This window comes from Equus przewalskii, chromosome 4 (genome assembly GCF_037783145.1).
Source record: "Equus przewalskii isolate Varuska chromosome 4, EquPr2, whole genome shotgun sequence".
In the NCBI taxonomy this organism is placed as follows: Eukaryota; Metazoa; Chordata; class Mammalia; order Perissodactyla; family Equidae; genus Equus; species Equus przewalskii.
The window spans coordinates 10,031,869-10,058,835 of record NC_091834.1 but is presented as its reverse complement, the minus strand read 5'-3'; the positions used below and the strand labels follow the sequence as shown (position 1 = coordinate 10,058,835).

The 26,967-nt window shown below is 43.5% G+C and overlaps 1 protein-coding gene across 10 annotated transcripts in view; it reads left to right on the top strand.

Annotated features, from left to right (window-relative positions):
- Positions 1 to 15,643, top strand: part of VPS41 (VPS41 subunit of HOPS complex) — a 178,748-nt gene extending 163,105 nt beyond the window's left edge. For 6 of the 10 annotated variants that reach the window (XM_070615442.1, XM_070615440.1, XM_070615443.1 and 3 more), the window contains 5 exons: positions 421 to 557; positions 11,988 to 12,087; positions 12,198 to 12,242; positions 14,225 to 14,304; positions 14,872 to 15,643. In XM_070615442.1, coding sequence (XP_070471543.1) covers positions 421 to 557; positions 11,988 to 12,087; positions 12,198 to 12,242; positions 14,225 to 14,304; positions 14,872 to 14,952 — 443 coding nt within the window. In that variant the 3' untranslated portion in view covers positions 14,953 to 15,643. Of the gene's footprint in view, positions 1 to 420; positions 558 to 2,378; positions 2,599 to 11,987; positions 12,088 to 12,197; positions 12,243 to 14,224; positions 14,305 to 14,871 lie in introns of those variants that run through there. The other 4 variants (XM_070615450.1, XM_070615448.1, XM_070615449.1 and 1 more) reach the window with 2 other exon arrangements.
- The last annotated feature ends 11,324 nt before the right edge of the window (positions 15,644 to 26,967 follow it).

The following is a 26,967-nucleotide window of genomic DNA, read 5'->3' as shown; positions in this document are numbered from 1 at the left end:
CCTGGGTTTGAATTTGGGCTTATAACTTGCTGGCTGTGTGACCCTGGATGAATTAGTTAACTGCCCCATTTCCCTATTCTGTGAAATGGAGACAAATAACATTCCGACCTGGCAGAATATTGGAGAAAAGTGTGTGATAGGGATGAGCCATAGTAAATTTTCAGTAAATATTAGTTGCAACCCTTTGACATCGCAAACTGTATTCTGAAGGAATCATTTGTTTTTCAGCTGTTTTAAACTCTTCTCATTTAGCTTCTCCTTTATGTCATGAGGAAAATAAAAGAAAATTAGTTCTTGCGAGTTTAGAAATTCATACAGTTTTAACATTTTGAAGGAAATAGTTTTTTCTTTGAGTTACTTTTGGTTTAAAATTGCATTATATACATTGCTTATAAAATTGTTTTATGTGGTATTTTGTAGCATTTATTACTGGCTTGTTAAATAACATTGGCACGCACGTTGACCCAATTCTGCTGATTCACCGCATTAAGGAAGGAATGGAGATTCCCAATTTGAGAGATTCCTTGGTTAAAATTCTGCAAGATTACAATTTGCAAGTAAGTGTCCTTTCTTGGACAAATAAGCATGCTGAGTGGTTGACTAACTACTAGATAAACTTTTCCAGGGTTTATTTTAGATAGCAGTCAAATAATTCAATTTGATAATTACATTTTATTTAGGCCCAGATGTCTAGAAAACTGCTCACATGGAGAAACTAGAACTATCAACCTTTAAGGAAGCCATCGAATGTTTTAACCATCCCCAAATTTCTCTTCCTAATGAGCAGACGTTCGTACATTTATGTAGTAAGTACAGCATGGCATCGGAGAGGGCGTGAGAGTGGTGACCATGCTGTTAGGTCAGACCTCCCAAACCGTTTTTAGGTAGAATGAGTATTGTGTCCATTTAGAAGAATAAAAAAAAAAATGTTTCTCAAATAGTTTGATAATTTCCTGAAGCCACTCATTAACCCACTGCCTGAAACATGTTAAAATACAGGATTTTATTTAACCTTTTGTCTGTTTTCTAGATTAGTACAACTTTAATCCATAATAATTCAGAATTTGTGATAAGAGCAATGGACCCCATTATTTCCATATAAGTAATTAATATGCTAATTACAAAGTATCCTAATCTTTTCTTTAAAAGGACTCTAACAATTACTATTTTTCCAGATGCTGGTAGCTTCCATAGAACTTGAAACTATTTAAAGTCCATTTCTTTAACAATTCAGACCGTTCTTTCTTTCCCTCCTTCATTCGAAAATGAGTTTTTGTTATAATATGGATGAAATTCCTTTCCTGGAAACAAAGATTTTTCACGTAGAGTCAAAAGATAAGGTTGTGGTGGAGAGAAATGGTTACGAGGGTGAGTAAGGAGAGGAGCGTAGTGAGGAGGATGTGTGGAGCCTGGAGTGACCATGAAGGGTGCAGAGTGGGGGCCTGCCTGCTGAACTCGGGGTGGTGGCCTCAGATTAGAGATGTGAGAGATGAAAAAGAGTGACAGAGCTGGAGGGACAAGAGCTGTGGCCAGGGAGTGGGATATTGTTAACATTAAAATTTCCAAAGGAATCCTTGCGAATATGTTCAAAAAGTGGGATGAAGGTTAAGGTCATTGGCGTGGAATTCTGAGAGAAACTGTGAGGACACAATGAGTCATCCAAGTGGGCATTGAGGAACGTGGGGTTGGGGGCTGTAGGCCAACTCCAGCCTTCTCGGTGAACTGGAGACTAACCTCGCAGCCCACAGGTGACCGTGGTCTTACTGGGAACACAGCTTCAAAGGCTTAAAGCTTAGGAGAAAAGGTTTCCCCGAAGGCGGGATGTGAGAGAACAAGGAGCCTTCACGCAGGAGGGCTTGTGGGAAATCCGGGTCGTGGGAAAGAAAGGGGTATTTGGTTAAGGCAAAGAGGCAAAGGAGAGGACCTATCCTATGAAAAGCTCCAAGGTATACACGTATTTATTTACAGTGGAATCTGGAGTTTGCAGATGACCCAGGGAAAGGTTATCAGAGGGGGAATGGGAGAGGCAAGGAAGGAAAGAGGAATAAGGGAATGGGGTAATAGGCGAGGAGAGGTGACCTGGGAGCTTACGTTTTGTGCAGTGCCCAAGGGACAAAGAAAAGTGATCCGGGCAGGAAATAATCCACTGAGTCCGAGGCTTGCAATTGGGCTTTGGGGAAAGCCGTTCAGTGTCAGACCTTATAAAGCTCTGGATGTGAGTTTGGGAATGATCTGTACTTAATTGGCTCTTAGCACCCCTTGTATGCCAGGATATGCGCAAAGTTTCAAACTCAGATTTATTGGGAAGTCATTTATGTCTCTCTGAACCACTCTGCCCCCAGGAAGATGAGGAAATAATTACCCCTTCTCCCCTCCAGCTGTCGTGCATGAAGCCCAGCCTCCAGGTTGAAAAATAGGCCTTACTTTTTTCCCAGCCTCTCCAGTGCCTGCAGCAGCACCTAATGGATCCCTCTTACTAGCTCTTCATCCAGAGAACCAAGCGCATGGACACCAGTGGGTCTCACTGCTCGTTCATTTTTTTACGAGTAAATTTGCATAGTTCTGAGTCAGTCGGCAATAAAAGTAAAATTATTATTAGATGTGAAATGGATTCCGTTATTAAAATTATCCGCTAAAACAGCTGCTAAGTCAATATTTTATCCTCTTAATTATATTTTAAAATGTACTGAGAGCTTTCCTTAAGATGTGTAAGTGTGCAGTGGGTGCTGTGTTAAGGAGGCCAGCGGGTCCAAAGAGTGGTGGCTGACTGTAGAGCCCCAGGCCACGGAGGGGCTTCTGGGACGGAAGCGGAGGGACCCACGGGGACAGGGGCAGAGCTTCTGGGATCTGCTGCACCTGTGGTCTCCCCTGGAGCTCTGACATCTTGTGGGAGGATGCAGAGAAAAAGTGGTCTACTGGGGCAGGGTCTTCAAAGAACTCCAGGGAATACTTCCTTCTTACACATGGAGAAAGAGTTGAGAAGTTTTTCTATGAAAAAGGCTACTGTTTTTCATTAATGACCATTTATTTTCTTTCTCTAGGCAACCTGTTAGGGATCACTGTAAAAATAAGTCTATTTATAGAGTGTTTTGAAGTTTCCAGAAAAGTTTAACATACGTTTTCATTTGATTCTGTCCAGCCTTTATTTTTTTCATAAAACTATGGTTGATTTTCACGTGTTCTAACCAGATAAAAAATTGCCAACCCTGTTAATCCCCAAAATCAGCGTGCAGGTGCATGAATTTGCAAGAATTTGGAACCTACTGTGTATAGGGAGCCGGGTGGTAGGGGGAATGACCCTGGAGGAATTAAGAACCATTTAGTAAGCGTGGGGATCTGTGGTCAGATGTTAGAGAACGGCTGTCACAGGGCCTCTCAGCACCTCTTCTTGCTGATAGGCACTGGGGATCTCTACGAGGGAGAGTCAGGGTAGAGCACACAGCATTTGAAAATTTATTTGGCCACTGAAAATGCTTTCAGAGATCTCTCATTAGCCAATTGCTAATTGGAAAGAGAGAGGGTAGGGGCCGGCCCCGTGGCCGAGTGGTTGAGTTCGCGTGATCTACTTCAGTGGCCCAGGGTTTCTCAGGTTCGGATCCTGGACACGGACACGGCACCGCTCATCAGGCCACACTGAGGCAGCGTCCCACATGCCACAACTAGAAGGGCCCACAACTAGAATATACAACTCTGTACTGGGGGGATTTGGGGAGAAAAAGAAAAAAGATTGGCAACAGTTGTTAGCTCAGGTGCCAATCTTTAAAACAAAAAAAGAGTAGAGAACGTTTTGGGGGAAAAACTTACAATGAACATCTTTTCTGGTTTTAAAATTTCATGTTTTCTAAACTGCAACAACTTTCTTCAACTGAAGTTTAGCATTAGGCGTGTTAGATGTCTGTGACATCATTAAAGTTAAGGAAGTAATATAATCAACCACATTATCAATGTTTAAGTTTTTAAAATTTATTTTAACTTACCATCATATGTTTTTATACTTTGTTACGTTGTTAGTATAATTAGTCAACAAATTTTAAAGCCTCATAAAGTCAGTAAGATACCAGTAGCCCTTATCATACTTCATAAACTTAAAATGTTTCCAGGTCTGATATCAAGGATAAATAGCATTTGATTTGATATAAATTATTTATAAAACAATTTGGTAGAATTGCTATTTCAATTTTTATATTAAATTGACCACAATTTCCAAATTATTTTTGTGCTATAAATTTTTTATATTTTTATTTATAAATTTAGCATGTATTTATATTCATTTCTGTTGTGGTTTTTTTCTCTTAAGAATTCCAGGATCTTTATTCATAAACATTTCTCCTTTGACAGTCTAATTTGAGGGTCATTTTTCCTTCACAATGGTCCTTTAGGAACTGTCATCTCCATTTTACCGGTGAGAAGACTGAGTCTCAAAATGGTTAAATGACTTGCCAGTCTGGGAAGGTGATGAACTGGATTTGAACCCAGATCCTCTGACTAAATCTTGTGTATTTCTCACTGATTGTCCCATTGTTCTCTGGAGATGCACTCATTGTACCGACAGAAGATTATACAGGATTAGCGTGGAGTATGAACAGGCAGCCTGTTGTCTATAAAGACCAGTGGATGTGATGTTTGCAGACCTGGACTCTGGTCCTGGCTTTGCCATTAACAAGCCTGTTGACCTTTGGGAGGGCACATAAGTTTTCTGGAAATATTTTCCCATTTGATTAAACCAGTGTTTGTCAAGCCTGACTACACACCAGAATTATGTGAATTCTTTTTAAAATTACCTAGTTCAGGTACCACCCCAGATCTGCTGGATTAGAGTTTCTTGGGGAAGACTAGGGACTGTGCTTAAACCACCTGGCTATTTCTGACACTCTCGGCCGGGCGCTGGGTGTGCATTGACGTTTAGGAACCTCGAGAGTGGATGATGTTAAAGTGTCTTCTGTCTCAAGTTCCTGACAGAGTCATTTCATAAACACGCCTTTATATAGTGATTGCAGCTGCACGGTGTTAATGTTTCAGTGTAAATCCTCCATAATACTTATTTTGGAATCTCTAATAACGCAGCTAGATTTTTAGGTATGATTTTTTTAAGTGCCATATGTTTGATTGTTTATAAACACATTTATGTAAAGATTTGAGTGCCTGCTGCGTCAGATACTGCGCTAGGTTCTAACAGGGCCTCCACGTACTGTCTCAGACACCTGGAGGGGGGAGTGAGCTACAGCCCTTTGCTCAAGCAGCTCATGGTCTGAATTAATATTTCTGGGAGAAGTAAAAAGCTTTAACACTTCCATTTTGTTAAACCTCACACATGTACACACACATACGCACACACTGGTGAAAATTGATTCCAGATATCTCCATGCCTGTCAGAGTTATTTTCTTGTACTTACATTTGCTACAATCCCCATTTCTTTATCATTTCCCATATCTCTCTACATTGAAATCCAGAGACAAATAAAGAGGAAACGGTGAATTCTTTCTTATCTGCCTTTTTTTGGTCCACATGGGTTTTTTTTTGACTAGCAGTATATAAGCTCTTAATTTCCTCTAAGAGATAGTTTTTAAATTTATAAATCCCTGAAATGAACTTTTAAGATAAAATGGATTTTTTTCCATTCAAACTATTTCAATTTGGCCTCATCACAGCTTTTCGGTGACATAGGTGGCCTATGACAACCAACTCTAGCTTCTTTACTCCATTTGGTACGTGCATACTTTGTGCTATTGTAAATTTAAATATAACTGTATTTATAATATTGTTTTTGAACTCCAACATAAGACCTTGGAGTCTGTCTTTTCCTTCTTACTTCTCTGTGGTTCATCATCTTTGATAATAATTCTAATGAGAAGCAAAGCTTTTTCAAGTAGAACTCGAATCCCATTGTGGCCTAAATGATGGATTAGAAATTAGGTAAAATGGTGTCCCAGTCTCGCTCTGGTGTCATATTGAGGGCTTGTAAAACCAGGTAACTGTCTGTCGTTTGCAGTTCTAATGATAAGCAGTGCAGCACGAACAAAGCAATGTCAGCAAAAAGTTCAATATTCAAAGCGTCTTTTAAAATAAAAATTTCAGAAACTCGGCAATTTTTTATGGCATTTTTCCCACAGCAGCTGTTTGTAATGAACCATAGTAACTTGGCTGATGTACAGTTCTTTTATTGCTTTATGAAATATCTGTGGGTCAGGTGCTTTGCTTTTGGTTGGGATTATTATCAATGATGATGAATTGCAAAGAAATAAGAAGGAAATAATGGAGAGAATCTAGAGTCTCGTCTGGGTTTTCAACAGCTGTCTTAAAAATGCGTTCTTATTTCTGTCAACGGTAGAACGAGGTGTGCTTGTTAACAGACTGATTACAGAAGCTATGACTGATTGTCTTGAAAATGGTGAAGAGGAAAAAATAAAGGTAATGTTAGTAAAACAGAATTTAGAAAAACTTAGAACTATGGAGGGAAACTGTGGTATAAAGAAAATGAGAGTGGTTGAGAAAGATGTAAGAAGAAGTTGGCCCATTGATTTGAATAATCTTGGAAATACAAGGGACAGTCCCATAGGGAAAATGAATCTCTGAAAGATAATATTCTACTTGTTAAGCACTGCCTACAAGTATTTTTTTGAGATGAAAGTTAATGCCATTGTGAAAGTGAGGCAAGAACAGACCAGACAGTGGTTTCTTTACCTCTGTGAAATTCTAATATGATATAGATTACAAAGCAAAGATTAATAGTGGTTCTGTCTTATTTACCAAGTGGAGACATTTCATAGATGACAAGATAAGGGTGTTTCAAACTGATTTTAGTTTCTGAAAGTGATATCAGAGGCTGCCCAACACGGGGAAACAAAGGTAAAACAGGAGGAAACAGACAAGAAAGATCTTGCTGGGCAAAAATTTACTTGCTCTTTAAAAGGCCAGTAGGCCTGATTTGGAAAACAGGGACTACGTTTTGTGGAGAGGGGAGAGATGATTCCTAAAACTGCATACTTTAGCGTAACTTCTGTAGTCTACAAATATTGTGGAAACATCACAAAGTGTATTTGTGAATTCCATAAAGTCTAAGAAAAAGGTATGGGAAAACAACCAGTATAACCATAAAAAAGAGAGTCCTTGTAGACTAATTTTAAGTCTTTAACAAAATTTAAAGTAAGTAAAGAATAAGTTTATTTCATCAAATATCAGGTTCAGTGGTAAAGACTAAGATCTTAAGAATTCAAGTATAATACATTCAAGAGTAAATCTAGATGTAATCTATCTTGATAGATATCTGCCTTGCTTAGCATAGTGAACAGTATATAAACTAGAAATTGATTTTTCTAAACCAGAGAAGCTTTAAATTTCAGGATACATGACAGACTGAACTGAATACCCATTTCCTATTAAAAAAAAATGTTAAATAGGATACAGTCGTGCACCACATAACAATGTTTCAGTCAGTGACAGACTGCATTGATGTACCATAAGACTGGTGCCATGTAGCCTAGGTGTGTAGTAGGCTATACCATCCAGGTTTGTGTAAGTGGACTCTGATGCTCGCACAATGATGAAATTCCCTAGCAACACGTTCAGAATGTATCCCCGTTGTTAAGCAACACGTAACTGTATTAAAAAGAATTTATTTTTATAATTCATAGCAGATTTCAAAAGATATAACCAGGTACCAGGAAATACTGAGAGACAGTAAATCCAAAGTGGCAATGGAGGGTTGTTGCTGTGGCAGCCCTCTGGAGTAGCAGATACAGTTACTGGATTATGGGCTTCTAATATTTATGTGGAAGCAGGAGAAATAGCTACTGGCCCACCTAAAGTGAGGAACTAAAATCAAATGCCCTGCACAAAGCCTGAGTCTCAAGCCATAGAAAAAATCTACTCTTGGGGCTGGCCCGGTGGCGCAGCGGTTAAGTGCACACGTTCTGCTTCGGTGGCCCAGGGTTTGCCAGTTCAGATCCCAGGTGCAGACGTGGCACCACGTGGCAAGCCACGCTGTGGCAGGTGTCCCATATATAAAGTAGAGGAAGATGTGCACAGATGTTAGCTCAGGGCCAGTCTTCCTCAGCAAAAAGAGGAGGATTGGCAGCAGTTAGCTCAGGACTAATCTTCCTCAAAGAAAGAAAAAATCTACTCTCTGGTTTTGTAAAATTCCAAGGGAACTAGCCGTCTCCTCAGGGGTTAGTGGGAGAGAAGGTTGGGGAAGAACAGAAGGCCCACAAGAAATCGTAGGATCTGAAGTTACACTATACTGCTTGTGAAAACTCTTCTAGGACCATTGAAATCCCTGGAGACTTCCAAACGAGCAAAAGTGAAGCCACTCAGGATGGTGTTCCCTCAAATAGGGTACACGGGACTCTCCGTTGATGGTGAGCTCACAAGAGAAAGAATTATGAACTGTATCCTGAGGGGTAGTCAGGAGATACAGTGCACAAAAGAATGTGAAGTGATATGATAATCTTAGTATTTCCAAGCACTGAAAATACTAGATCAGTCTCAAAGGCATTATTAATAAGTTCATTTAAAGTGAAGCTATGAAAGAAAGAATAGATACCATAATAAAAAATAGAAAAGTATGATTGAAAATGGGAATATTTGAGAAATAACCAGGTAGAACTCTTTGAAATTATGTATGTGTATGTGTGTATTCATTTAAATTATCCAGTGGACAAAATAAATAGTAGATTAGACACAGCTGAAAGGGAGATTTAAAGAACTGGAAGGTAGATCTGATGAAATTCAGCATGCAGCACAGAGAAATTGAGATAGAAAATATAAAAGAGTGCTTAACAGAGACGTGGAGGTTAGAATGAAAATGTCCTCAGCAAAGGAGTCCCAGAGGAGAGAATAAAAGGAATAATAAAATAGGAACACCTCCGACAAAATTGATCAAGAAAAATCATGAGTGTGAAGGTCAGAAAGTGGTAAAGACCACCTCCGTAAGCCAGCTGCTACTGTCTGACTTCAGCCGTCAGTGTTTTAACAAAGGCATTCATGGAAAATACCAAATGTGTCCGTTTGAGGGTGACATCAGTGTCAGCAACAGCACATTCTTCATGAGTCACTGATGGAGTTGCTACTGGGAATCCATGGTGAACACAATGCCTTGCCCGGTGTCTGATACTGGGAACAACACCTATGTAACACCACACCATTCTTGTACAATCTTTCACTCACCACCTCTGATTGCCTTCAGTTTACTGCAGATTTTATAGAATAAATAACTCTTTTGTACAGGTGTTAAGTCTCATTTTTTTATGTACCTGTCTGGCATCATGTAAGTGAAAATTAAAATGTTTTTCCGACTTGGAGCCTTAGGTTTGATCAAATGAAGTAGAAAGTAACATACTCTACCACAGTAAGCTGTGTTTGTGTATTTCCCCTTTTCCTGGCTGTGTGCCTCTGAATACTGAAGTGTTTCCTAGACAATGCTTTCTGCGGGCAGATGGATTGTACCTATGTAGAAAAATGTAATCCTGGTGAAGAAATGGTTCCTTCTTAGTTTGCATTTTTTGCTGTTTCTTTTTTGTTTGCAGACACTGTGGCTTCTGTCTAGACTGTGGGACCCGCCCTTCTTGTATTATTCATGCAGTGGGCATTAACACCCAACTGAGGGCAGAGCCAGCTCTTTTTGAAACATTTTACCAAAGATACTGTAATTGACACTATTTTTCAAGTTTTTATTTTGGTGTTGGAGGTTGAGCAGCTTTATATGTTTGCTTAGAAATTTTCTCAAAGTTTGCTGACATCTGTATTAGATTTTTTTCTTACCGTATTTGATATTTTTCTCTCCTTCCTGTATTTAATGCTTTAATGATGTCTGTCAAAGTTCTAATGTCTTTTTAAAATGAATCAGAAAAATTCAATTTCTAGGAGCATTTTAAAGAATAAAACTTCATAGAGAGTTTCTCAATTAATACATAAATAGCAAAATCATGTTATTTCCCGCTGATCGGTGCTAGAAGCGGCAAGTAGAGAAACTTTACTCTGGATATCAGTTCTGTTCTTGACTGTCTGCCTTCCTGTGATTGGGGAAGCCCTCGGGCTGCGTTCCCTCAGAGCCAGCGCTCCTTGGGATGGGAGCGGGGCTCGTGTTACTGAGATGAGTTGGGGATGGGGCCCACAAGTTGGCGATGCCCTTGCTTCCCTTCCCTGGTGGCACAAACTGAAAGCCTGAGAGCAGAATGCCCTTGTAGGTTTTAGAGTTGAGAGTGACTTAGTGTGAAGAATGGCAGGATGCACCTCGACAGCAGCATTTGCTGTGACCCAGAGCTGGACCGCCGCGAGGCAGTGATGTCTTCATTATGTGAATGGCCATGCCAGTTCTGTGTGACTGCACAGACCCACGTGTAAGAAGGCACATTGGGCCAGAAGAGGAAGCTGCGGCCACTGTACGGAGCTTCTCAGTCCTTTAGGCCCTGAATGTCTCCCTCTTTGAAAAGCAGCAACAAGTTCCTGTAATAAAATATCATCTGGGTGCCAGCCTGGTGGCACAGTGGTTAAGTTCACATATTCCGCTTTGGCGGCCCAGGGTTCGCTGGTTCGGATCCTGGGTGCAGACCTATGCACTGCTTGTCAAGCATGCTGTGGTAGGTGTCCCACATATAAAGTAGAGGAAGTTGGGCACGGATGTTAGCTCAGGGCCAGTCTTCCTCAGGAAAATAGAGGAAGATTGGCAGCAGGTGTTAGCTCAGGGCTAATCTTCCTCAGAAAAGAAAGTGGCATCTGTCTTAAGCATACGTCACATAGCCTCTCCCAATTTCCTATTAAATTACCCAAGAAGACCCAGAAAAGGGTGGAAACTCATGCAGTGGCCAGCCGAGCCGGTTTGAAAGGTGATGTGGGTTGCCTCTCCCTGCTGTCGCCCTGCCTAAAGGCAGGTGGGTGGTCCTTGTCTCCATCATGCCCCCAGCTCTGAAACGGAGTGGGTACCAACCAGAAGGGGTAGTCAGCCTCAACTGTCTGCATCCTGACTTCTCAGACTGCCGAGGTGTTGCTAGGGCTCGTTATCCTCCAGGCAGGGAAAATAAGCCTACAAAGTAACAGGAAAAATGCATAAAGAAGCAAAAGATACAGTACCAAGATGAAGAATAAGAAAATGAATCTCGTCACAGGATATTTAATATCTGTGGTCATTCTACAGTTGTCAGCCCCATAAGAGTCACTGAATGTGAGGGTTAAGGTAGTCAGTTAATAGTTTACACAGCACATTGACAGCATTATGCTAAATGGTTTGGATGGATTGGAAGAAAAGAAGGACAGACTGCACCCTGGAGGGGGTTCAGGACAGACATCATGTCTGCTTAGGTTCCTTCTCTATGCCCTGTTCCTTGTACATGATAGGACCCAGTACATATTTGTGCAGTAAATAGATGAATTTATTAAAGAAATGGATGGTTTTGGAGTCAGTTTTCCATCCTGGGCAAAGATCTGGAGGTTGGAATGAGCAGGTCATGGAGGTGCCAAACTCTGCCAGAAAGAATGTGTTAGGAAGCCCCATAAGATTATAATAAGGGTAGATAATATAGGCCCTTCCTTGCCAGACTTTGGAATTTGTAATTGATTTTTTTTTTTCCTGAGGAAGATTCACCCTGAGATAACATCTGTGCCAGTCTTCCTCTATTTTGTATGTGGGTCGCCACCACAGCATGGCCGCCACTGAGTGGTGTAGGTCTGCGCCCAGCAACTGAACCCAGGCTGTCGAAGCAGAGCGTGCTGAATTTAACCACTAGGTCCCAGGACCAGCCCCCGTATTTGATTTTACAAGCACTATGAGAAACACTCTATGTTCATTAGAACAAAATGCAGAGTCCTGACCAATTGGAGGCTGGAAAGGTTGGTCTGGCAGTAGTTTGGAGGCAAGAAGGTGCTGAGGGCAGGGGACAGTGATGGCTTCTTTGGAATATCTCAAACAATGATTTTCTGAATTCCCAGTTAGAAGATTCTCTCCCATCTTGGAGTCTTTTTCAGATGCCTTTTGTTTTTACGCTGTGTGCATTAGATTCTGCTTCGTGAAGGCTGCAAGAAGATTCTCGTAGCAGACTCTTTGTCCTTACTGAAGAAGATGCACCGAACTCAGATGAAAGGTGTTCTGGTCGATGGTGGGTATAATTGAAATAATCATGTTGGAAACATATGCCTTGCTTTCAGAAGAGACAGCAAAGAGAAACATTGTGTAATCCCACATGTGTGCATGTGTGTTTCCTTGCAGAGGAAAACATCTGTGAATCGTGTCTTTCCCCGATTCTTCCATCAGGTAAAATGGTTGGTGGGGGGTGGGATCCCCAAATATGTGTCAATGACAAGTGGAATTAAAATTTTGGAGTTTGCTGATTACTATGTATAAAATTATATAACTTTTGGGATAATACAGTTTAGAGAAGGATTTCATTCCACATCCCTACTCAGTTGAGTGCTGATGCTGCCATTCCTTGGAACGGAGATTCTGAAGCTGCAGGCTGAGTGGGCATCACTCACCAGGCAGGCTTGTTAAAACTCTGATTGCCGGTCCCAGGTTCTGATCCAGTAGTCCCAGGGTGAGACCTGAGAATTTGCATTTTTAACAAGTTCCCAGGTCATGTGGCCACAACTGGTTCAGGAGCCATTCTTTGAGGACCACTGCTCTAGAGTAAAATAAAACAAAACGAAAGACTACCATCAACATGTTGGAATTCCAAGGTGGAAAAACCGTGTGCGTATCCAGGGAAACAAATCGTAGATAGCTTCTCCTGTTCTTTAAACTTTTCCTCTGCTATTTGGTTGTAGGCACCCAAGTCATCGCACATTTCAGTGGAAGGGTGATACTCACCATCTAATGGGCACTGTGATTCCATTAAAGACATGAGCATTTGTTTATTTATAGTCCTTGGTAGATAGATATATCTTGGTGTATAGTCAAAGGCCCTTACGTGAGGATCCTATGACATGAGGAGGAAATTCCGTAATTTCAAAGTAGAAATTAAAGCGTGGTTGTTGGGATGCTAAAGAACACTTTGTTTTTTTTTAAAGATTGGCACCCGAGCTAACATTTGTTGCCAATCTTTTTTTTTCTTCTTCTTCTCCCCAAAGCCCCCCAGTACATAGTTGTATGTTCTAGTTGCAGGTCCCTCTGGTTGTGGCATGTGGGACGCCACCTCAGCATGTCCTGAAGAGCAGTGCCATGTCCATGCCCAGGATCTGAACCAGCAAAACTCTGGATGGAGGAAGTGGAGCGTGCGAACTTAACCACTGGGCCATGGGGCTGGCCCCTAAAAAACACTTTTTTTAACATGAATTCCACATAGAGAAGTACTAAATGACCTAGTTGATAGAGCATTTACTTAGCTTTAAGAGATTATTTAATAGGGCAGAAGCACGAGAAGTCATTCCACTTAAGGTCTCTTCTAGAGGAAATAGGTTTGGATTTTAAGTGCTTACATTAAAAACTGCAGGGGGCGTGCTGGCCAAGTGGCTTAGTGGTTAAGTTCGCGTGCTCCACTTCAGTGGCCCAGGGTTCATGAGTTCAGATCCCAGGCTCGGACCTACACACCACTTATCAAGCCATGCTGTGGCAGTGTCCTGCATGCAAAATAGAGGAAGATTGGCACAAATGTTCACTGAGGGCCAATCTTCCTCACCAAAAAAAAAAAACAAAAAACAAAAAAACCCTGCAGTGGGCACAAGAAAAGAAGTGAGCTTTCATGGTGTTCTGGGCAGTGTTTTAATAGAAAGAGACCATATGCACCCTCACTGTATAGTTAGATAAAATTTCTGCAAAAGTGCAGTACAACACAAGGTCGCAGCCTCAGATTTTAACCCAGCTCTGCCCTGAAGCCAGTGAACGGTCTTGGCAAGGGCAGTAGGTGAACTGGCAGAAGGCGTGTTTATAAAGCCACGAAATTGGCTTCAGGATATGGCAGGTCACAATTTCATGTGGGGAGCTGATCAGGAGGAAAGATTGCACACGCACATACTGATTCGAATTTTAAAAATAAACGTGGTTGCATTTGCTGGGAAATTGACCCCAGTCTGTAGTTGTGGTACCTGACATGGAGGCCAGGCAAGATCTCAAATGCAGTATCTACTCTGCATGTGATGGCACCGCCCTCAGGAACACGTTTGTCAGTAAGTGGTCCTCCGAAGGCAGCTCCTTGCTAGAAAATTAAACCACAGCTGGATTTGCAGACGCAACTGGTTTTGGAAGTTCCCGATCTGCTTGTTGCGTTGACCTCTTCTCCCTTTTCTGCCGTCTGCCTCCAGATGCAGCCAAGCCCTTCAGCGTGGTGATCTTCCACTGCCGGCATATGTTTCACAAGGAGTGCCTGCCCGTGCCCAGCATGGTGAGTGGGCGCCTGGCAACCAGCAACTGAAGAGAAATTGAGGCAATGAGAGGGATGTGCCCAAAATTACCACCTCAGGGCCTCAAAATTATAATATGTGTAGTTTTATGTCACAGAAGAAAAATGCGTTTGTCTGTTTCTCAAAGGTAAAAATGCTTAGCATGCTACAGTAAACGTAATGAAAGCGTGTTCATTTAAGTGAATCCGTACAGGTAAGATTGATGGCTGTTGCTATGGAGATGTGAGAGCCAGCGAGAGCTGTTCTCTATTTTGTATGACTGTCTCAGCCTGATTGCTGTGTCATGACACTGCTCTTTTTTAGTGTCAGGTCACGTTCTCCCATGTCCCCCAGGTCACCTTAGACGCGTTTTGCTGTGGGGTGTCCTTTGACTCACCCAGTAACAGCTGGTGTAGACGGACTCCGAGAACCAGCAGGCATCTCCAGGAGGCGGAGTAACATTTCCCAGCTTCCTCCGTGCCCCCGACTACTGCTCCCATGACGTCTCTGAACACAAGAGAAGGAGGAGAAGGGGTGGTTGTAACTCCGCTCTTTCATTACGTTTGTAGGCCTCCCCCGCGCAGTTCTGCAACATTTGCAGCGCGAAGCACCGCGGACCGGGAAGTGCCATCCTGGAGATGAAAAAGTAGCGCAGGCCGCTCGCCAGCGCCCCATCGCCGCTCCTGGATCACTGTCTGCGACAGCCGGGGCGTTTGTTGACGCCAGCGCTGTGAAGAGATTTGTACGCGTCTGTGTCATGTTCAGGAAAAGCTGCTTCATCTTCACCTGTCTACCAGAGGTTTCTCTTTGCAGTTGAGAAAGATGTTAGGGTTCACCCTATCCATGCCTTGAAATGTGGGTTCCCGGGCAATCTTTCGTCATTTATTTCTTTGGCTCATTCTTTGGTTAGGAATGGAAACATAAGTCAGCGAGTTGGAAAGGAATTTTTTAGATCCTAGTAAAACTATTCGGCCGTAAAGTGGACTGCTGAGTTATCCCCAGCTGTCCGAGAGCATCGCCAGTGCGGCCGTCCAGCCAGCTCCTGCCGCAGCTTGGACCTTATTTCCATACACTCTGCTGGCCGCAGTGCTCACCTTCTGGGTTTGGCTTTTTTATATATGTCATCAACTGTGATTATCTTCTTAATAAGCATTTAATGAAACGTCATGCAAATTGTTGCTTATTCAGTGATGTCTGGGAATAACATGAGCAGGCTGACGTCATGCCGTTTTACATTGACCAGTCCCACGTTCCGTGTGTCCTGACAACTGGCAGTGTCTGGCCCTGGCAGGCACACAGCCTTTGTTGATTGAATAAATGTTACCTCTGCTTATTGTGAAAGACTCCCTTTGACTGGGTTGAGCAACTTCAATCAGGAATTCTAGCACCTTCATAAGGAAAGGAAGAGAGCTTCAGCATCTTAGAGTGTGAGTAATTGTGGTTGGGTTTGGCTAGCAGGCAGGAAGTGAGTGGCGCTGTAGAATCCGAGAGGGATTCTCCAGAGAGATGGGAGTGCGTAATGCCAGAACGTGAGCATAAGGATGTTTTCTGGAGCCTTTGCCCTCAGAGAATGTAGGGAGCGTAGAACAGAGGGAGAGAATTCAAGCTTGTGACTGTGTCTTGGCTTCCTCTGTCTGGGTATATATTGCCATCTGCTAATGGATGTAAAAGTGTGAAAAACACACGCACACTGGCCGTGCTCTGTCAGTCCCATAAACGGGGATAAATATGGCTTCTGCTGCTCTCTCTTTGGGGAGAGGGCAGGATGCTAATGAGTACTGAGCACATCCTCACCACCGAAGTTGGCCCCGCCCTTTCCCTGAGCAGCATCTCAGTGAATTCCCACGGCTCCCCCAGCGAGAAGAGAGTGAGTGTATCCCTCGGTTTACTGAGGAAGAAACCAAAATGCAGAGATGTCACCCCAGGCGCAAAGGTGACAGCCTGACTCCAGAGCAGGACTCTGCTTTAAGAAATCAGGGCCAAGTGCAGAAGAAACGCACAGGGCGTCTCTTCACACTGGAGTTACAAAGAATATTCTCTAACAGACAGCAGACTTTCTCTGTCTTGACTATTTAGAACTGGAAAGTCCTTTGTTGTAAGTGCATGTCAGCCTCAGCCCTCTGTTTGCTTATTCCAAGACGAGAGTCCTTTCTGCTTCGCTGCTCGTTTTCAGTTTTCATGTTTGTTTTTGTTTTAACCAGAGGAACCCTTCCTTCACAAAAAACCACACAGGTAAAAAGCAAGCCTGCTCCGTTGTGCTGGAGAAGAGGACCGTAGCTGCCAGCGTGTTTCCCATCCTCTCCTTAGGGAAGGCCATTCCAACTGTCACACAGCCAAGTTCAAAGTTACTTTGTGACGGCAGTTTTATTTTGCTTTTGTTTTTAGCCAAAAGAATTTTATACTAGTTTAAGTATGTTCATTTTTGAGAATTTGTGAGAACTTCTCAAGAAGTTTTTAATTAATTTGGTGGTGGTTATAGTGTGAAACTGTATTTTAATATTAAATATAATATTTAATATTTTAATATATATTTAATATTTTAATGTCAAACACTTGTTGAGCAGGGGCTATGTGTCAGGCACTGTTACAGGTGCTTTGCACCTGTCATCTCGTTCTGTCATCGCACCCACCCCGAGAGCTGGGCACCAGCCCATCCTCATCTCATAGACGACGAAACAGGAGCACATGAGGGTCAGGCCTTGTCTCCGGGCCAGGAGCAGGCACATGGTAAGCTGGAATTCACAGCCAGGCAGTCGGCCTTCAGAGTCCATGCTCTTAACCACTGCATATTTGATCCTTTTTGTAAAAAAGTGGTTATTTGACCTGTTTTGATCAGTGTATAGAAAACAAAACCCACTCTAGTAGAAGAAAGGAATTACTCATAAGGTATCGAAGGCTCCCAGAATCACAGAGGACTGAAGAAACACCCAGGGCGCGTGTGCAGGAACACCTCCCGGGGCACGCCCGGCTGCACAGAGCCGTGCAAAGAGTTATTTTGAAGTAAACTTTGTGTAAATGAAAGTATACACATTTCTCAGTTTCTTTTAAAGTTCACTCTCAGTAACACTAAATAAGGAATATTATGTGTACATATGTGTATAGGAGACGTTTCTACGTGCAAATATCACACCAGTTTATTCTGGTTTCTCTTATCAAGAGCAGGCTATTAAAACTCCACCAGTTTTGATACCAAACAGGAACTTTCAGTTCCCAGGCACTATGCCTGGACTCGAAGCTCATTGTCACTTGATAAAATCTGGAAGAAATGCCATCCTCTTTGCTCCCACAGTGCAGGTTTGGGGATGATTAGAATCAGTGAAGAGAAGACGGGAGAGAGAAGAAAAGACTCGGCCTCTAGCAGCAGGTGTCCCAGAGTTAGCCGCTCCCCCGTCCCCTCTTTACGTCCACCCAGAATGGTGGTTCTGAAATGAACACGCGGTCACGTCGTTCCTCTTCTCCAAACCCTCAGGAGTCCCCACGCGCTGTACGTGGAAGGGCTTTTGGTTTGGGGCTTGACCTGTACAACCCATCGCATTTAACTCGGCAGCCTCCTCTGTGTCACTGCCTGAGCTCCAGCCTTTACAGATTGGCTTGTGGTTCCCTTTACCTTCCTGCCGCTCTCCGTCTTCCAGGGCTCCGCTCAGGGGGACCCCCCGCTTGCTGACCCCCTCAAGCTGGGCAGGAGACCTCTCACTTGTCCTCTCACAGCACCCGGGGCTCCCTCTGCCCTTGTCCCACCACACTGCGTTTGTCTGTGTGGCAAATATCATCTCGGTCCACAAACTCAGGTCTACAAACATAGAACGTTTAAACCTTCTCAAGTCTATAGTCTACCTAGTGGCATAAATTTCATCTTAGTTCAGGGTAAACTAACAAATCAGGCTCTTCTGGATAGTTCAGGGACCCCTTCTCTCCTGGGTTGCCTCTAAGTTCTGAGGTGGTGGCAAGGATCTTCTCACTGTGTCCAGGATCAATGAGAAGGAGGCATCTGGCCAGTCAACCTCTGTGCGTACTGGCATTGGCTGAAATGCCCTCATCCCCCCAGCCTTCCATCACCTGCCTCTGCTGCCAGCATCTCTTAGATGGTTGCCATCCCAGCTAGTCTCTGGTCCTCAGTCCTCGTACTGACCCTGCTGCTCCTGGCCACCAAGCCTCTGCAGTCCCCCGCCTCCTGCAGCAGCGCCCCCCCCACCCCCCGCCTCTGTCTGCCTCGTGGCTCTGATGCTCTGGGAAATTCAGACTTGCCAGCCAAGTTGGTCTTTCTCTGTTGCTTCCTCACCATGCCCAAGAGTGTGAGTGTGTGTGAGGGGGGATTGCAAAAGGTGGGCATATGGTTTGCAAGGCTTGCTACTTCTCAAAGGAAATGGAAAGTGGGGACCTTCTGTTCTCAAAGCTCCACACCTGCCTGCTGAGTCCATCTCTACTGCATCCCCACGTGAGAACCGGTTCCGGAGTACAGGGCCAGGCGCCCCTCCCTCCTCAGCTCTCTTCTCCCTGAGTCTGTCTCCTCCTCTTGCTCTGCCCCGGTCTGGTTGAACGTTTCCTTATTGGGGCAGTGGAACTGCCTCTCACATTATCGTGTATTGTTTTTGGTGTAAACTGTGGGTTTTGGTACTCAAAAGATGGAGGCTCCTGCAAGCTGTTGATTCAGTAGATGTTTAAGAATCCATTTTGAGGGGCCTGCCAGGTGGCACAGTGGTTAAGTTCTCACATTCTGCTTCGCAGCCCGGGGTTCACCAGTTCAAATCCCGGGCGCGGACATGGCACTGCTTGTCAAGCCATGCTGTGGTAGGCATCCCACATATAAAGTAGAGGAGGATGGGCATGGATGTTAGCTCAGGGCCAGTCTTCCTCAGCAAAAAGAGGAGGATTGGCAGCAAATGTTAGCTCAGGGCTAATCTTCCTTAAAAAAAAAGAAAAAATTTAAAGGGTCCATTTTGGAACTTAAAATCAAAGATTTACTTTTCCTTCTCTGCTGTATCATCCCTGCCCTTGTTACTCCCTTGCTATGAACAGGGGAGCAGTCGCAGAAAGCCCAAGGGGTGAACAGTCCACCTTGGTTACTGCACCAAAATACCATCCTGCCGGCTCCGTGTCTGTGTCTGTCTCCTACTGTGGGCTATGAGCTCAGTAAAGACAAGGAAGATATTGTGTATATCTTTCCCACAGTAGAGTGACACAAAGGAGCCACTTGAAAATGTTTGTTGAATGAATGAAAGTAAGCCCAGTCTTTCTCCCCTGTTGGAGATTGATATAGAGATATATACTTCATATATAAATAGCATTCTGTGACAGTGAGTGACATAAAATCGTGGCCTATCCTGGTGGATGTTCTTATCTGTAGACCTCTTGTTATTTCTCCCGCCTGGTATTCCTCCCAATCATCCTCACCGCCACCATCTGAAAAAGTCTCATTTGTCTATTTTCTTAATTCTGTAACAGGCACAACTTACTCTCTCGTTCGTCACCCCTGAACCCTCATCTGTGAGTGCTCTTCCTCCTTGGGTCATAACCACTTCCCTCCCAATTTGCCTGCCTCCAATGCCCACACTTCTCTGATTTATTCTGCATCCAGCCTCAACATGCATCTTCCTTCCAGATTAATCCAATCAAGTTCCCAGATACTTTGCTATTCACAGTGCTTACAATCTCTGCTGGTCCGTTTTTCCCATGTTTTCAATTCCCCTCTTCCAGCCTCTCCTCAACTTAAAGCCCACCCAGCCTTCAAAGTCCAGCTGAATGTCTTATCATCTCCCTGTCTTCCCCAGCATCCTCTGCCCCCAACCTAAATTGGTTTGCACTCCAACCTCCCATTGCTGTGGCGCAAACGTAACAAAACTATTCATGTGATACGTTATCCTGTGTGCATGTCTTATCCCCTCAAATGATTTGCTTCTCAACGGAAAGAAATCTCTCAGACTCTCCAGAGGCATGCTACTGAAGGGGCACTCGGTAATGCCCTTTGATGGACTGAGCGGGACCTCATCCTCCCTCTGCGTGTGGGATTCTTTCCTCAGGAAGGAATGTTGGGGATATATGGTGGGAAGAGATGGAGAAGAAGCCTGCCAGCTTGGGTCGCTGCTGTGATTATCTTGATACTTGACGGCTCCATGGGTCCATCCGCTTTCCATAGTTCCCTTTCGTGCTGTGGCTTCCTAAAAGCGAACCTTTCTATCCATTGTCAAAAACCAGACACATTGGGAAGGCCCTTAGCTCCAGACACTGTAAACGCCTCAATGGGTCCTATCACTACAGGTCAGTGTATTCAAATGAATTAAACTAAGGCATTTTTGCCAAAATTAATCCAGCTTTTTGCCCCAGTTATTCCAAATAGCTTCACTTCCCCTTTGCTTTGATATTGGCACATCAGTGATGTATTTTCAAAATTCGGTCAACTCCTCTCTGACCACAATGACCGTATAATTTGTGATCCCCAGCAGGGCATTCTGAGAATGTGAGGAGACACTATTAAAAATTACTCCAAGCCAACAGGACTGTCCCTTAGGTGTCCCTAAGAATTATGTCACCCTCTCTGTGACTCACAGTACTGTTGGTTCAGTCCTACTTGTAACAGAAGGAGGAAAATCATGTCACTTAAAGCCAAAACTGACAGTAAGTTCTGCCTTCTAAGGGAAATTGTGCAAGTCATACCCGTGGAATAAATAGATATACTGCTCACTTGGAAAGACTGACTGATGGGGGATGGACGTAGAGGTTGCGGAGGGAGAGAGGAAGCGCCAGAACTTCAAAAGCTCTTCAAAGTCCTTGTTGCAAAGCAGAGCCAGTTATTGGCATTTTAAATAATCAAAGTTACCCAGCGCTCTGTCAGGAAGGAAGAGCTGAGTTGCTCTGCTTTCTAAAGCGAGGGAAATTGAGAGGCGACGGTTTTGGGGAATGAGGAGAGCAAGCAACCTGGGGATCAGAAAAGGAAAGATTGCTATTCAGTTTCCTGCTGCATCGATGCTGGATCCTTCATCTCTCCGGAATGGTCAGTAAGGTCTGGTGTATAAACCATGTCATCTGTGAGCAGTTTTTGGGGAAACAGGAGCTGTGTTCTACATCCGGGACCCTGAAGAACAGAAAGAAGTGAGGAGTGGCAGGAGGCAAGAGCTGGAGTTGACTGGGAACAGAGGTTCAGACCCACAGCTGACAACAAGAATATAAAAACCCTGGAATTTGCTGAAATGTTGGGAGAAGACTGGTCTTCCCAATGGAATATGGATAAAGGCCTTCAGACCATTTTCTATAAATGTCACAGAACAGACTGGGTGACCTCAGCTACACTGAGTTACATATTCATAGCCATATTGACAAAATTTAGCTATGGAGTGCAAATTTAACCTTCAATTTTTTAAGATAATTTTACTTCAAAAACTACATACGTGAAGTCACCAGGCTTTTATTCTAGTCCTAATGTGTATCCTGTTTTAGAGACATGTCTGTGTTTTCTGATTTCTTCAGAATTGTTGTCCATTATGTTCTGTGTGCAAATAGGATTTTAGATGGCACAAGTATAGTGAAAGGAATTCGTAAGTGACATAATTGAGAATGAAAATTGGCTTGTAATGTTTAATAAGTGTGCAAAATTTAATAGAGGTTAAATGCAGAATTCTTCAGTTACGATCAAAAAATCATTTGTACAAGGATGGGTTAGGAGAGACCCGGTTACTGTAAAGTCCAAGTGAAAAGAGGCCTTGGGTAACAGGAGGATTTTGCTCTAAAGGTAGACCTACATTGTAATCCACGCTCTGTCACTGACAAACAATTTGGCTAAGTTACTTAACATTTCTAAGCCTCAGTTGCCTCAAAGGTAAAGTGGGGTGTTGAGAATAGCACCAATCTGGAGGACACTGACAACATTAATTGAGATCATGCACGGAAAGTGCTCAGCTGGTACAAGCACAGGAAAAGTAACTAGTGTGTAGCAAATGCTTCACAAATGGAGGCCTCCAAGATGACCCCTGTGATCCCCACCTCTACGAGGGTTGGTCTGTGACGAACAGGTACAGCAGAAGTGATGGTACATGGCTTCCAAGACTAGATCATAAAAGACACTGTGACTTGACATCGTTTGCCCTGGGGGAAGCCAAGTTGTGAATGGAGAGGCCCACTTGGTAAGAAACAGAAGCCCCTGCCAACAGCACACGAGGGAGCTTGGAAGTGATTCTCCAGAGCCAGTGAGATCTTCCGCGTCTGCAGCCCCAGCCAACAGCCTGACTGCAAACTCATGGGAGACCCTGAGCTGGACCCACCCACCTAAGCTACTCCCGGCTTCCTGCTGATCAAGAACTGTGTGAGATGCTAAACGTTTGTTGTTGTAAGTTGCTAAATTTAGGGGTAATTTGTTATGCAGCCGTAGATAACTAATACAGCAAGTACTTAGTAATCGCTAGCCTGCTGGCTGCTGCTTGACCACAAACATGGGCCATCAGTAACTGCTAAAAAATATATAATAGGACATAATATAATGTGACATAATGGACTGTCCTGGTCACAGAAAGTGGCATTTTCCATTCTGCATGTGACAGCACTTTGTTCAAGACAATTTTTAACAGATTTTTGACAAAGCAGAGAGGAGTAACTTAGAGTGACCGAATTTGAAATCATACCATTTAGGAAACAAGAAATTGGATAGTATATTATTTCAAAGATATGAAAACTGAGGGGTGAACTAATTTGCAAGGTTCGGAAGTATGTCATGTACAAAAAGGCAAGAGAAGCAATGATCATGTTCCTTCAGAAGTCCAGTTGCTGAGGTTGATCAGTGAAAGTTATAGCAAGAATGGTGGAGAACTTTCTAGCATCCGAGATGTCCAGAAATAGATCCAGGGGTGCCCCTCTAGGGTCGTGTTCTGGAGGAGGGGCCAGTTCCACCCAAGGCTGCTGCTCACTGACCTCTGGGCCGCCTGTTAGAGTAGTTGCTCCATAAAGCCCCTTTCCACGCTAAACATATCTAAATCCCTCTAGAAACAGCAAATTTAATCAGTCACTCTCACGCTCTGTTATTTTTATACTCATATCCTATGCCCATCTGTCGTGTGTCTGAATACCCACGTCTTTGGCTGGCTTATTAATTCAGTGTCACTATAACGTCCTTCCTCCCATCCCCCTCCCCACTTGTCTCTCCCATCTCACCATTTTGCAGCTTCCTTTTATTTTTCCCGATTAATGTATATTCTTTGGCTTATAATGGTTTTTACAGAGCTGCCAATATTTCTTTTATTTTTCTAAAAGGAAAATAAGGATAAATATGTTTCCACATATGTTATGGGCCGAATTGTTTCCCGCAAAATTTATATGTTGAAGCCCGAATCCCCAGGACCTCAGAATGTGAGTGTGTTTGGAGAAAGGGCCTTTAAAGGGGTGATTAAAGTAAAATGAAGTCATATGGGTGGGCCCTAATACAATAGGACTGGTGTCCTTATGAGAAGAGGAAATTTGGACACCAACCTGTGGGTGCACACAGAGGAAAGACCCTGTGAGGAGGCGGCCATGTGCACACCAAGGAGAGAGGCCTCAGAGGAAAGCAAATCTGCTGAAACCTTCACCTTGGACTTCCAGCCTCCTGAACTGAGAGAAAGTACATTTGTGTTGTTTAAACCACGCAGTCAGTGGTCTTCTGTTACAGCAGCCCCAGCAGACGAACCCAACGTGAGAATTCCTTGTTCTGTAAATGGACTCTGTCTCAGCCCAGAGACGGGCTGCCCCTCCCCCCAAGGACCGCCACCTGCACCGGGCATGCCACCGAGCCCCCTCACACGCTAGCTCTCTTTCCAGAATGCCGTATGTCTTTATCATTTCTCCACTATTACTACCTTTCATGCTTTCTCTCTGATTCTTTGGTGCCAGCCTTCCCCACCAAAATGTATTGACTAGAGTATAGCAGGAATTGTCTACTTATTCAGACAGTGGGAAAGGCTCAAGAACATAAATTTCTGATTCCAAAAATCGAGAAGTGTTCTTTAGAGGTTGGTAAAATATTTGTAGATGATGTTCCTCTAATTTAAAGTTCATTTTAACGTAGGTAACTTTTTTGGGATTCTTTCTGGCTTCAATTAAAAAATGCTTATGCTAAGATTTAGGCTCAAAGTAAGTGCTTTCACCTTTACACACATTCAGTCACATGACTGCTTTAGTCAGGACTCTTGTTTACAAGTGAGAGAAACACAAGTCAAACTAAGCTTGGTCGAAATGGAGAATTTGTTGTGAAGGTCATCGACTTGCAAGGAGGATGATGTTGTGCGTGCGCTGCGGGGACTCTGGTAAGCCCAGCACTCTCTCTGAAAAAGAGACCCTCATGCAGCCTAAGGAGACAAGGCTGACTTCCTGGAGGAGGTGGCACCCACGGGCAGCTTCCCCTGCACAACCCAGAGATACAGACTGATGAGCCGTGGTTGCCTGGAGTATTATCATGCGCGTGGCCAGTTCGCCAGTATCAGAGCCAGCACTGTTAGCTGTGTTCTCCCCTGTTGCTTCTCAGTTGTGAATAGTGTCAGCTCAAGAGTGGGGGCCACTCTCCTGCATGAGTCAGGACTGGGTCTGGGCTCAACATACTGATATTGGAGGAAGAAGTGATCATAAGTAGGAAAGGGGGGGGCACCCCCAGGTGCCTCCTAGCTGATTCCTACACCTTTGGAACATTGCTTCGCCAGAGTTGCCTTTTCTGCCTTTCCAGATAAGACTAGCTTCCTTGTAAGCAACCTGGACTTCAAGGCTTTTGAACTCTTGAAATGCTTTAATTATTCATTCGATTCCCGCTAGGCTATTAATTCCCGGATAGCAAGGAATGTCGTTAATTCTATGCCCATCCCCAGTGCCTAGTTAAGTGCCTGAAATTTATATAAAAGACACTCAAATGTCTGTTCACTGACTAGTGGGATAACAGTGGAGTGAACCCTCATCATTGCAGGCTACTCAGACCCAGAGCTAACAGCTGAAGGCAAGACACATCAGCCCCTGGAGAAGCCTCGTCCTGGGCCAATCTTCATTCAGTCTCCCCTTCCTCTCTGTTGATGTGGTCAAGTATAGCACTGTCACCATTGTGGATTTGAGATAGCTGTGATCCTCTCTGTGCTGCAGGGATGTTAAAGAAGGAGAAGGAGGCAGAGGAGAAGGAAGATGGAGAAGAAAAAGGAACAGAAGAAAATAATATTGGCCTTAGTATTTGGAGGTCAGGGAGTTCTAGAGTGTACAATGAAGAGAACAGCATCTTGTAAGCTGTAACACTTTGATGATAGCACAGTTATGTTAAGGGTTCGTTGTCCTTAAAAGTGCCATTTTCCAGAATCTCTGGCTTTTCTAGGTCCAGAATAAGTCAGAATTTGCCTCTCCCCTTTCTGTGCTCACGTAGCATCTTGTACATTTCTCTGGCACAGCATTTCATAGTTCTCAAAGTGTCTATCTGCTCCAGTAGGCTGGGAACTCTGGAAGGCAAAGACTATTTTGAGATTATATATATATAACCTCGGGCCTATTTAAAGAGTTGGCCACATATTCAAGGCTTAATAAATGTTTTACAGATGCACTGTGGATGGACAAGAGCACCCTGAAGAAGACTGTGGTACCAAAGATAGCTGGGTGTATTCTGTCTGGCTTTCGATGACCCTTTATCCAAGGCAGTACCCTCCTCAATACATAACTAGGATGTTCCTTCACATTCGCTACTATCTTCTAGGCACACGTATTATCTCGTGTAATCGTTTTAATAATCCCCTAAGTGCCATTACCCTTATTTTACAAAGAAAGTGGCTGAGACCCGAGGAGGTAAAATGGCTTGCCCAAGTTGGAAGGTGTCAGAGTCAGAAGTTGTAAGTACGTCTATGTGATTCTTCACCACTCCTGGCTCCACATTTTCCTATTGTGCTTTTTTCTTCTTCATCTCCATCAACGTACCATCCTGTCAAAAGAATAAAATGAAGAATGAGAGCCGAAGAGTGTTCTGTGCTTCAGCTCCTCACAAACTCTCTTGCACGTGGTAGATTGTCAATGTATATTTCTTGGTTTTCCAAAGGGAGTTGATGCAACTTTCCTAAGGGCTGTCCCTCTCCAGGCCTCTCATCTTGCTCGCCAAATCCAGAAGCAGAGTCAGACGGTAGAAGCATGATTCGGCCTCATGGTCATCCAGAAAGTGCTCATGAAATTGGCAGTTTTCCAAGGGGGCTAATTTTGTTTGATGCACTGTAAGGAAGACCCACGATGGAACTAAACTAGTGCTTGGTTTTAGCTTGCTTGCTTTTTGACACCTCAACAGCAACCTCAGTCCTGCCTGAAATATCTTTGATTACCCACCACATAACCTTTAGATGACCCTGTATTCAAGGCTACACCATTAACACATAGTTAGGGTACTCCTTCAAGATCACTGGAAACATATTGGATTGTAGTTTTCTTCCCAAAGTGCCTACCATTTCTTATATTCATTTAATATAGAAAAATGTCTTTAATAACCTCAGCAGCCTGGTCACTGGCAGTAACCACTGCTAAGATTTTTATGAATATAATTTTTCTTGGTGACCACAAAAATAATGGAAACTTCATTTTTTTCAGTAAAAAATGGTGACGTTCCTGAATGGAAAAGACATGTTGGCCTCAAGAGACTTGAGCTAAGGTTTTTCCCAGAAATGCATTTAGAGTCCATCTGAGACATGACTCAGAGGAAAGAGAGT